Consider the following 12687-nt stretch of genomic DNA (forward strand, 5'->3'; position numbering starts at 1 on the left):
CCAATGTTGGCAGCGGCTAGCCACATATGGAATCACTGTGGCAGAACTAACTGGAGATCACCAGCTGTGCAAGGAAGAAATTAATGCCACACAGATAATTGTCTGCACACCTGAGAAGTGGGATATCATCACCCGAAAAGGAGGGGAACGCACATACACCCAGCTGGTTCGTCTCATGATCGTGGTAAGTTGAAGGGGAAATGTAATGGGTGTACTTGCAGTTTGGTCTAAGCATTCCTGGCCTTCATGATTGTGCCTGCCGCCATCCAAGAGGGAGGGACGGTGGGAGGGAGAGCGAGCATGGGGGATGGCACCCTGCTACTGCCCATTTAGCTTAATTCGTGGAAAGGTACCTTCAGCCCCCATTTCCTGATATGCTGTGATGGTGGTTTGCAGCTGCTGATACCATAATAAATGCATTGACTCTACCGTTTGCAGAATGCTGACTTGCATCCAGGAATGCTTACTTGGCCCCAGGGTTGAAGGTGCCTTCCCCCAGGTGGAGCTTCTGAAATGTGTAGTGTCTGTGTGTGTGTAAAAATAAATAAATAAATAAAAAGAAAAATGGAGAAAAAAAATGTCTGATTCGTAACTTCCTGTCACAATTGAGTCTTTGCCTGGTTGTGATGCTTTTTGTGAGAGAGTTGACACAAGTATTTGTGACAATCACATTACCTTTCTCTTTCCCCAGGATGAGATTCACTTGCTGCATGATGACCGTGGCCCTGTGCTTGAGTCTTTGGTGGCCAGAGCCATTCGCAACATTGAAATGACCCAGGAAGATGTCCGCCTGATTGGCCTGAGTGCCACACTACCTAATTATGAGGATGTGGCCACCTTCCTGAGGGTGGATCCAGCCAAGGGCCTTTTCTATTTCGATAACAGGTACCATGACGACTTGGTTTTTGTGTGGGGATACATGAGCCAGAGGTTAGGCCCAATCAGTTGGTGGCTCTTTTTGCTGTAATATCTGTCATTGTGAACAGCATGGTGTGCGCATGCAGAGCTCTATTGGGCAAAACGCTTCATTTGTCAAAAGTCTTCCTTGGCAGGCACTGTAGAGCATAAGGAGCTATTGTTGTCTAGGCAGGGCTGCCTTATTCTGTTTTCGCTTACCATTTGATCACTTAATTGTCTCTATCCATGTTAGAGATGTATCTGTATTCCTCTGTGTTGGGTAAGATTGTCATAATGATCATAAAGCTTCCTGACCTATGTCAACCCCAGAACTTTTGCTTGGACTTGGTAACTATTTTACCTTGTCCCTAGGTGAAGGAGAATCTCTTTCCCTACTCGCCTAGTCTTTTACTCTTTTTATGGGTGACATTTTATGTCTCTCCATAGTGTCTATAGTTGAAGTTATAGTTTCCTATAACTTTTGGGCTTAGACTGGGTTGCTCCTTTGGGATACCATGTTAATTTCTCTTTCATGTACTTGGATGAACTATTGTTCCCAAGTAATAAAGAGGGATTTTCATCCCCTTTACATTTTTGTATAAGTGAGCCAGCACACACCACCTTATGTGGAGTGCTGGGGGGATACAATGTATCCCCTTTCTTGCTTACCTGGTGAAGGCGAGCGTCCCCCAGATAGCACGATCCTCCCCACAATGAGAGACAATAATGGACTCTCCCAAGATGGGAATAAGGCTAAAACAAAGTGCGGGTGAGCTTAAATGGGAGTTTATCAATCAGAATAGGGCATGCAAAGGACTCTGCAAACTCCGAGAGCGCTCTGTCTGACAATAGCAAAGACGGGCATATATATTTACAAAAAACGTCATAAGAACCTACGGGGGCACAAGTTCGTGGGGATTGGGTGGCGACGACTAACTATAGGGGCTGCTGCGATGTGGTTTGCCGCGGTCGGTGGACGTCACTGGTTACCCTCGTGGGCTGGGCTGGGCAGGTCAGCTGGGTTCATCCGGACGGTGTTGTGCCAGCCGTGACCAGTGTCAGTGATGAACGTCTTCCCTGGCTTTCTGCCCTAAGGCCACGCACACCGCAGTCATTCAACATTGCAATATTATCTTCCCCGATAAATCTTCCAATAGGTTATTCTACAGGTTAATGCAACACAGGAGGAATGCACCTAGAGTGGGATCTTTTGGTGATACATCAATACATGGTTACCATCGTCCTGTTGACCGGGCATCATAGGTCGCGAGGTTGGGTCTCAGGGCAAGCGACGGGCTGTCCGAGTTATCATGTCTCGTTAGAAGTCATTATGAATGTGTTACTGTAGTGTTGCTATAATATTGGGTGTCCTAATTTTACAGGGGCCATTAACCTAAGGTGAGCTGGTGGGTCGTGGAGCCTAAGAAAGGGCGCCTTCGAATATGTTTTTGACGCCGGGGTTTACTGCTGGGTTGTAAATAATTCAGGTGGCAGGCCGTGGCCTTGGGTGCTGCGGGGGGAATGTGAATGTTTGAAGCGGCTCAGCCGAATTGGGGGAGGTGGAGCAGAGCAGCACAGGCCTCTGCTTTTTCGTCTGGCAGGCTTCAATGGGGAGGAAGGGGGAATGGCCTTGCATATGCTCACAAAGGTATTTTCCTTGTGTGTTGCAGATTTAAGTGGAAGAGGCATAAACATTCATATAATATACAATACTCATTGAGTCTTTTCAAAGCTTATGTTTTTGACATTGTTAGTGCCTTTTACATGGCCATTTCAAATGCGTTACCTATATGCTAAGTATTTAACAACCACAACATTTTGTTATATTTCTATGCATGTGCGGTAAGCGAGGTAGTAGTAAGGTTGGTGGAGCACGCAGGAACAACCCGCTAATAAGACTGATGGCAGTGACACATGGTGAGCTTGGACATACATATTGTGCATTTTCGTGCACACTTACATGAGCTCTCAATAGGGCTGTATTTGTCTTCCTTTGCACTCTAGCAGCATTAGTTCGGTTATGGCATGGGACCTTGGGGTGCAGTCTTCTCGGCGAAACATATAACATGAAAACCCCGGGACACTTTTACCGTTTGTGCATAGCTACGGGGATGTGGGTACTTCATCCCGAATGTCATATAAGCACATTCTGCCATCTTCATGGAGGTTACAGGTTTTTAGTCAGAAAGGTCATGGAGAGAAGGGTTTCATCACAAGTAGTTTGCTCATTAGTTTTTGGGGGCTCTGCTTTTGTCAGGGGACCATTTTAGTTCTTTTCCACCCCGGCCCCGCTGGCCGGGTCATACTGAGAACAGTGATACACTGCGGAAGGTGAATGTTACAATGTTTGCATCTAGCACTAGCTCATGTCCGTCTGTTCGTGGGAACGGGCTCTCAGCGGATCTGCCAGAGAGCTGCGGCCACAGGGATAAGTGAGGCTCTCCAAGGGTGGGGGCCGCGCTGTGGTGCACAGGGCTCGAACCATCTTAATTTCACAAAATGGTGTCCAGGGCATAGCTAAATACAGCATGTTTGGTCAATGTCTTCAGCCAGTGGCCCACCCACCACCTGGGCCCTGGTGGCAGGGGGGAACCCCCGACGAGCCATGGACTTCACAAAGGGGGGGGGCTGCAGGGGAGGGGGGGCCTCTTGGACCAATCCTCCCATACATTGGTAGCATCTTCTTACAATTGTGAATTTACACGAATAGCAGGTGTGTGGTTTTGCCATTATGACTTTTAGTCTTTATTTCTCGCGGACTGGTAACTCAGCCTCAGTAATTCAGAGAGGCCACCGTTTTGCTAAAATAGTGGGCTCCTTCTTTTTTCGCTATTTCATGTGCTTGCTGTTTCTGAGGTCTTCCCCTGCCATTCTAGGCGGGAAAGACCTCGGTGGAAGTTGTCTTCGGCGCAAATCCTTTGGCTTCCCCGCCCAGGCTCCAGAGTGTCTGAGAAGGTAGAAAGCGAGGGAGGAGTACAAAACTCTGCAACCCTTTCTTTCACCTTGCCTGAATGGAATCGACTCATAGACCAACCCTTGCTGTAAACTGCAGGGAGAGAATGCAGAAGTTGTGCTGTAGTTCCTGATAAACACTCTGAACCTGGAAGCTGCTGACAAGTTGACCACTGGAGCTGAAACCGAGAAGGAAGATGAAGAAAAGATGGCTGTAGCGATATTCAGCGACCAGAGTCTTCTGTGTAACCAGAGCCTGCTGTTACCCTTCCTTCCAAGCGACATGGGGATCCCAAAAAGAACTACCCCACCCAGAGCCTGATGAGGCCCACTAGACTCGAGGACCTGCATTCTGAGCCATCCATTGGCATGCTGTGACTTTGCTGTGCTGTAATACCCATGGATCTCGAGCCATTACTGTGCACGTCTTCTGAATTGCGCTTCATTTGAGTCCTGTCACAAGAGTGCTGGACCAGATTAGCGACTATAATCCGACCAGCGATATTCCAGCGTCTTCTCTTGGCTCCTGAAAAGGGTGCCAAAACTACAGAGCCGCGACAAGCCACATTTTTACTCCTGAGTGAGTGGGACCTTTTTCTCACTCACAAGTTTTCCTGACTGTTTTTCTATGTTACTTACTGTTTTATGGAGTCTGGTAAACTCCATAGGCCTTGGCTTTTTGCGTTATGACACACAGCAGCTTTTGTGCAATGCCACAATGTTTAACTACATTTCCTTGGGTGAACTACTGTTCGAAAGAATAGTAAGATGTCCCCTGTCTGCCTTTACTTCACTTTATGGGTCCAGCATACACCATCCTATGTGGAGTGCTGGGATGGTTACCTAGTAATCCAAGTTAACCCATTCCTCATGTAACATTTTGTTATACTAACTCACTTGAAAGGTGGTTGGCAGTGGTTTCTTTACTCTTACGTCTCGTCCCCTTTCCTCCATACTGGATGGGCGTCCCTTCCAAGGGACGGAAGACTGAACCCCTCTCACCAGAAAAAACCTTCTGCCACTTCAAACCTAGAGGCGCACGGAAGTGCGGCCCAGGGAGCATGCACTGCCCCGACTCTGCCCTCTGGCGCCACACCCCAGTCCCCTTTTCCGCGTCGACGGGAACGGGCCAAATTCACCAGCGCTCCTGGGTTTGGCTTCGGCCATGTAATTCCACGTGCAGATACTTCTTTGTCTTCTTATCTATCATTCAGGTACTCTGTCCTCAGGCGTCACGCTCCTCCCCAGCGCGTGTCGACTTCTACAGGGTTCTGCATGTGTCCATCCTGCAACAGACTTTTCTAAACTTCAGACCCCACGCCCTTTGCCTACGTTGCCTTGGCCCAGACCACGGTTGGAAATCATGTTCGGTGTTTGACTCTCTGTCCTCGAAGGCGCTGAAGAGCAGACTAGCCCAGGTGGAGGGAGCTCTTCCAGAGGTTGCCTCCAGAGAATCTCAAGAAATTTGTGAAGCCTCGAACCAGGCCCAAGGTAGGGCCGATAATTTCCAGCGCACCCCGCAAGGGAGACTCCTGCCCAGGGACTCTCCCGCGTGGCAAGGACCGGTCAGGTCCTTCTACTGGCATATGCACTGAGGCTGCTTCAGCTACTGGCCTTCGGGTATACGGATCCTCGGATCCTCCCGAGCGCAGTGTTGAGGGACCAGAAAGGTTCTTTTACCGGGTCTACACCCTAGGGGCTCCGCCCTTTTACCGGCACCATGGCTGAGGGGCTTCGCCCAAATACCGACAATACGTCAGAGGGGGTGCCTAAACGCAGCCCTACCGACCCTTGGTTTGAGGGTCACACCTACTGGACCTAGGCCAGAGGAGCAGGCACGTGACAGGCAGCTCGACAAAATGGCCGCCGCTCCAGAAAGAGGCACCGTCTGACGCCATTCCATGAATTCAGCAAAGAACGAGTGTCGAGGTGGCACCTGCCTCAACCAGGACAGTGGCCCACAGTCTACCGCTCATTTGCACAGGACAGCTTTCCTTTGCATCCATATGGACAGGGTATGCAGCAGCTCCCCTCTACCCCGTCGGCCCCCTCTGCCACCTCTTTGGCCAGTGAGGAGGTACTCTTCAAGAAGTTCCCCGGCCTCATGAAGTCACCTCAGATGGGGGGTTATCATCAAAGACGCCATCAGTGAAGTCCCCCCTGCAATGCTAGAGGCACCACAGATGCCTCCGCCGATGCAGCCACCTCCGCTACTCCTCAGCCTCCGGCCGCAGGCTCTGTACCCCAGCCTCCGGCACCAACTACTACTCCTCCACAGGATCCTACAGGTCTGCAGGATACGTATGAGGAGGAGGAGGAGGAGGAGGAGGATCCAGACACGCCATCCTCAGCCTGGGCCTTCCACGAACGTCTTGCTGGTCTGGCGGAAAACCTGGGCCTCCCCCAACCTGAGGTCGAGCAGCCGGCAGAGGGGGTTCTGGCTGAAGTCCTCACGCAACGCCCCTCTGCCAACACAGGGATTCCACTGCAAGCTGATGTAGTCTTCCTGGTTAAGAAGGGCTGGCTCAAACCCCACTCGGCCTAGCCGTTCAATCGACGCCTGGACGCCAAGTACAGGCAGATGGAGGGGGATACACTCTTGCTCTCGGCCCATCCTCGGCCACACTCTCCGGTGATCGCTGCGGCATCACTATACTCCAAGCCTCAGTTGTTCTCAGCTTTCTCCTTTGCGCCGCTTCTATGCAAGGAGGAGAAGATCTTAGTTTATTTATAAAATGCTCCAAGCCCTTAGGCAGCTGGGCGCTAATCTTACATATTACTAAAATACAGACAGTTTATTAAAAAACAAGATAAAGCAATTTTACAATATTTACAAATAGGCAGCAATGCGACAGAATTTTACAGAAATACAGTAAGATGACAAAGTAAGCTCAATTTCCATATATACATGGCAAACCAACCTAAGGAGAACAAAGTGGGGGTCTATACAAGTGTGCAGAATAGACATCTATATGAAGAGGAAAGCAAGTTTGGAGGCGTACGGCAAACACTATTGCAACTCATCCTTGCATCTTCCTCAGGCCAGCGCAGATGGCATGCTGGTTGCCGCCAACCAAAGATTATGGCGGGAAATTGCTGACTTCCTCTCGGATCTCCCCACTCAGAGCCAATCCCACTTTAAGGCGGGGCTAGCTGAAGCCAAGCAGGTGGCGCATGACCTCATGTAATCCAGTGTCTCATTTCGATACCTCAGGCCGGGCCATCTGTATTGCAATGGACATGAGAAGAACAGCCTGGCTCCGGGAAAGGCAACACAATTCAACCCAGATGTTCAGGAGCGCATTCTATATCTACCGTTTGTGTGGGGGACCTCTTCCACTCCTCTACAGACGAGGAGCTGAACAAAAAGAAAAACAGCTCACAAATGGCAAAGTCTTTATCAATACTAACAAAGATCACGCCCAAGTCGTACAACCCAATCTCGGCAGCGCTCGGAAAGGGGTTGTACATATGGAGGGTCCTGCTGCTTCCAGGAACGCAGATCCAGACAGCTGGACCACTCGCCGTCTCAGAGCCAGCGCAAGCAACACAAAAGGGGGGTGAGTATGGGCTTTTCCCAAACCCTTCTCAGTGTCCGCCTCTGAGGGGAAGAAGGCATGACACACCCCTTCGGGTCCACTTGTCTCCGGTGCGGGGCAGCCGGCAGAGGGGGTTCTGGCTGAAGTCCTCACGCAACACTCCATGAGTGGTGCCAGAATTTCGTGGAGCCCTGGATCCTATCCGTAGTATCCATGGGGTACCGCCTTCCTATCCCAGCCTCTCCTCCCCTCCACTCCCACAGGTTGGGACAGCAACTCTTTTTGGCAGAGATCCGGTCGCTCGTAGAGAGCCAGGCAGTGGAGGAAGTTCCAGCCTCCCAGCGAGGCTTTGGCTTTTACTCTAGGATTTTTGCCATTCAAAAGAAGAACCAGGCGGGCCTGAGAGTTGTGCTGGACCCTTCCACCCTCAACCTCTCCTTATCCCTGCAAAAATTCAAGATGGTTATGCTTTTATAGCGGAGATAGTGGACAAGGGTGACTGGATGTACTCCCTGGATCTGAAGGACTCGTACCTACATGTCCCGTTTTGGCAGCCCCATCGTACTTTGCTACAGTTCAGGATCATGGGCTAACATTTTCAATACAAGGTCCTTCCTTTTGGCCTCAACTCTGCTCCCAGGGTTTTTACCAGAATCAAGAATGCTGTGGCGGCCCTCCTCAAAGCGCAGGGTCTCCACATCTACCCATACCTCGACGACTGGCTCGTCAGGGCTTCATCTCCGGAAGCGGTTCACCACTACACCACACGATCTGGGCGTCACAGTTGCAGCCCACGCAGACTCTGACCTTCCTGGGCCTCATCTGGGACACGTGCTCAGAGAAGATCTTCCCGTCAGAGGACAAAATCTTGGCCATCAAGAGGGCCACTGCCCACTTAGTCAGCAAAGAGGTGACCTCAGCATGGTGGTACCAACATCTCCTGGGTCTACTTGCAGCGGTCCTATTATGCGTTCCGCACAGGAGACTAAGGATGAGTAGGATTCAGCTGGACTTCATGGACTCATGGAACCAGGAGAGGGGCTTTCAATCCGAGATCATCCCTCCATCTCTCCACCCAGATCTTAAATGGTGCTCCAGGGACTGCAACCTACTGAGGGGCAAGCCCTTTCGGCCGCCATCCCCGCGGGCCACCATCACCACAGGCTCCTCGCTCGAGGGCTGGGGAGCCACCGTGGACCATCAGTCCACAGCACCTGGACTTGACAGGAGCAGGAATACCACATCAATTGTTTGGAGCTGAATGCCATCTGGCTAGCGCTCGGAGCATTCCTACCGCTTCTCAGGGGCAAGGTTGTCCTCATCCAGACAACTCGACCAGCATGTACTACGTCAACAAGCAGGGAGGCACCAGATCCCCTCCTCTGTGCAGACTGGTGATCAGCATGTGGGAGTGGGCCCTAGAAAACGACATTTACCTCATGGCAGTTCACCTCCCGGGGGAATCCAACCTGGAAGCGGACAGGCTCAGCAGGCTGGGAGCGGACAATTACGAGTGGCAGCTAAACAACCTTGTTCTTCAGGAGATCTTCAACAGGTGGGAATCACCCCCACATGGATCTCTTTGCCACCTGGCACAACAAGAAGTTTCCCCAGTCCGCATCCTGGCAAGGTCAGGGCCTGGCTCTCTGGGCGATGCATTTCACCTTCAGTGGACCGGCATGAAAGCCTTCGCTCGTCGAAGACTCCTTATTCTGATAGCTCCATGGTGGCCGGCCAGGACATGGTTTTCGGAGCTTCTCAGCCTCTCGGAGGTGCCCCTGATTCACCTTCCGACGGGCCCATCACATCTCGCGCAGCAGGGGGGCAGAGTCCTCCACCCTGGCCCTGGAAAACTAGCCCTCACAGCGTGGTACCTGAGCAGGTAACACTTCGGCACCTTAGCCTCTCACAGGCCAATCTGGAACTCATACAGGGCGCCAGGAGCAAAGCCACCCGGGCCAAGTACGAAAGCAAATGGACCAGATTCTGCCACTGGGCAGACATCAAGGGTGTCGACCCCTTGGCATTCACTTTGGATGACTTGCTCTCCTTTTCGACGCACCTCGTTCATTCAGGCGTGCAGGTGGACACCTGCCGCACATACCTTGCAGCCATTGGGGCTTACAGGAACTCGGAGGAGGGCATTTTCTCCTCCTCCAACCCTATAGTCAAACATCTGATGGGTCTCGCTAGGCTCTACCTGCCAGTCAAGACTGCACCCTGTGTGGGACCTTAACATAGTCTTGGGCGCCCTGGCGCACAAACCATTCGAGCCAATGGCGTCTGTGGACATCAGGCTGGTCACCACGAAGACGGCCTTACTAGTCGGTCTTACCTTGGCTTGCAGAGTCAGCGAGATCCAGGCGCTGGTCACCTCTGAACCATATACCACCTTTCACAAGGACAAGGTGGTCATGCGGGGACACACGGCATTTCTGCCCAAGGTTCTGTCGGCGTTCCACCTGAACGAGGAAATAGTCCTTCCTACGTTTTTTTCCCCAAGGACGAGGCACAGAGTACTGCACTGCCTGGATGTCGGGCGTGCCCTAAAATTCTACTTGGACAGGACCAAGGGCTTCCGCAAGTCGGACGTCCGTTTGTCACTTTCGGATGCTCAAGACCAAGCTATCAGGCCTGTAAGGCTTCCATATCCCGCTGGATGGTCCCTGCCATCAAAGAAGCGTAAGAGGGCCAGCACAAGTCACTTCCGGCCAACATGCATGCCCACACAGTCGGGGCCAAGGCAACGGCCGTCGCATTCCAGCGCCATGGCCCTTGGCAAGTCATAAGCAGGGCGGCCACTTGGGCCTCTCCCTCGGCTTTCTGTAAGCATTACTGTTTGGATGCCGGCTCTAGATCTGATGCGGCCTTCGGACAGGCTGTTCTCAGGAACCTATTTGCTTAAGGAGGGTCTCCTCTCCACCCTGGGGCTACAAGCAGTTGTAATCACCCATACAGTATATTGGAAAGGGGACGGGACGTAAGAGTAATTAGAAGTTACTCACTGTAGTGACTAACATACTCTTAGTCCATAGTCCCATTTCCTCCATATGTCCTACCAACCTCCCCCATTATAATACTGGTGTCATTAGGCAATGTTAAATGTATTGTTGACGCGTCAAGGTGGACTGAGGTGTGGCGGCAGAGTCAGGCCAGCGCCTGCCCCCTGGGCTGCACCCCTGCGCGCCTCTAGGTTTGAATGGGTATGTTGGGGAGAATTCTAATAAATGTGCTAATTCCCTTCACCTTGGAGACCCCCAGCAACTTTGCTGGATTTTGAGGACTTGATTTATTTATCTGGAAAGAGTGTGAGCCTTTATTCCCACACTCATGTATTTTGATGTGTTTTACACTTGTGTTCTTTGATTATCTAGTTTTAGGTAACTCCATAGGCTGCATCTTTTCATGTGTGTTACACAGCACCCACAGTGCAGTGACACAGGGATGTCTTTTTAGACTTCCCAAAGGTATAAATACCTTCTCTGGGATAAACTACTGTTTCCCAGAGAATGTAAGGTTAAATTGACTTTACTAGTCTTTTTAAATTCTTACACTCAGCACACACTATCTTCCTATAGAGTGCTGGAGAGGTTACCTAGTATCCCCTTCATCTAGAAACTCATGTAGCAGTCAAATTTTACCCCTTCCTATCAAAATGGCTGGTGGCTGTGGTTTTACAATGAACTAGCATGATTTTTCCCGACCGCGAACACCGGTAGCTAAAAATCGTGGGAGCCATGTTTTTCAAGATGCCGCCTTAAGCGCCTTTTATTTAAACAGGTCTCGGTTTTCTTTTTTCGCCATTTCTTTTTGGAAAGGTCCTTCTAGAGTTTGTCTCTACACGCCAAACTAGGTTTGGTCCCTTTGTACGCCTTTGGCGGGCTTCAGGACTGAAGACTTCCTCTGGCGCCCGAGTGTCTGGGGTGGGCAGGAAGTGAGGGGAGGTGCCCGAAACTCCCTGTGCTTAGTCTCCTAGGAGACCCAAATGCACTCTGGTGTGATTGGCTGGCTGACGGTCCGACAAGGACAGCCACCCTACTGGGTGAGTGGCAGCTAAGCTGGAATAAATGGGAGAAAACTGAATAAAAGGAGAGTCTCTTGGACTGGAAAGCAGAGTCGACCACTGGAACGAAAGAACTGAAGACGAGCTGGAAGAGGACGGCTGCTGCAACTCCTGGACCGTTGGTTTGCCCGGTGAAGCCCCGCTCCACGTCCGAATTTCCAAGTTTATCTCGACAGAGAAGGCCCTTCAAAGATGACTTCTTCCTTTGAGTTGGTGGGACCAATCAACTCGTAAGCCACCTGGATACCATTCTCAGAGCTAGTTGGGATTAACAGGGGGGGAAGGGCACCAGCTTGTGTGCTTGACGACAGCTACTCGAACCAAAGATCTTCAATTTTGCCAGCTTGTTTGACCAGTTCCCCGACGTCCTCCCTCTTGTCCCCACAACTGAGTTTCAGGAACAGTGAGATCTGCAGGAACTGCCAGGAACCAACATCTTCAGCGGCATCTTTTCTTCATATTATGGTACTGTGCCAATCCGATTGAGAGAACTTACCTCTCGCGATGAAAGTTCGTGAAACTTTCCCAACTTGCAGGCCTAATCAGCTTGTGACCCAACATATGATTCTTTTTCGTACAAACTACTTCTGAGAACTTTGGCAAAGACTTTACCGTTTACTACAAGAACTGCTCTTTCTCATCCAAGACATTAGTCCATTGACTTTGGCCTAAGCCTATTGAACTGAATCAAGTCCTCTAGTGAACTAAAACTATTTGCACTGCCTAAGAAAGTATTTGTGATCTATTCTATTAACTTGTGCCTTTGTACTCCTATTTAAATTAACTGAAATGCCATTTTGCTCCTATTTGTTTGGTATTGAAGTGTGTTTGTGTATGATATTAAGTTGCCTCCTTCTAGTGAATGTTTTCTAAATGATTGTGTAATAAATTAAGTGTTTGACCAAGAAACCTTGGGTACAAGCGTCTACTTGAACCACTGTGATTGTAAGACCTCTGTGTAACCTCTTGTACTGCTCACATTCCCCCTTAAGATAAGCCTGGCTGCTCAGCTCGCTACCCAAAACTGTGTAGCACAGACTAACAACAAAGGTTGGTTTTGCTTACACCTGTAGTCCGAATTGTATGTGCTGGTCCCAGAGGTTACTGCATGCAATTCTGCCTAGCAGGGTAGAATGCTTTTTATGGTGAGGGGTTCCGTCTCTTGTCCCTTGGAAGGGGCGACCATACAGTATGGAGGAAATGGGACTATGGACTAGGAGTACGTTGGCCACTACG

General features: G+C 50.5%; 1 protein-coding gene across 1 annotated transcript in view; it reads left to right on the forward strand.

The window, feature by feature from the left end:
* The window catches only part of SNRNP200 (small nuclear ribonucleoprotein U5 subunit 200), a 983530-nt gene that overhangs the window by 441017 nt on the left and 529826 nt on the right, over positions 1–12687 (forward strand). The window contains exons 14-15 of the mRNA XM_069619090.1: positions 14–184; positions 692–885. Coding sequence (XP_069475191.1) covers positions 14–184; positions 692–885 — 365 coding nt within the window. The remainder of the gene's footprint in view (positions 1–13; positions 185–691; positions 886–12687) is intronic.

Source organism: Ambystoma mexicanum, chromosome 10 (genome assembly GCF_040938575.1).
Source record: "Ambystoma mexicanum isolate Mex_15411 chromosome 10, UKY_AmexF1_1, whole genome shotgun sequence".
NCBI classification, from domain to species: Eukaryota; Metazoa; Chordata; class Amphibia; order Caudata; family Ambystomatidae; genus Ambystoma; species Ambystoma mexicanum.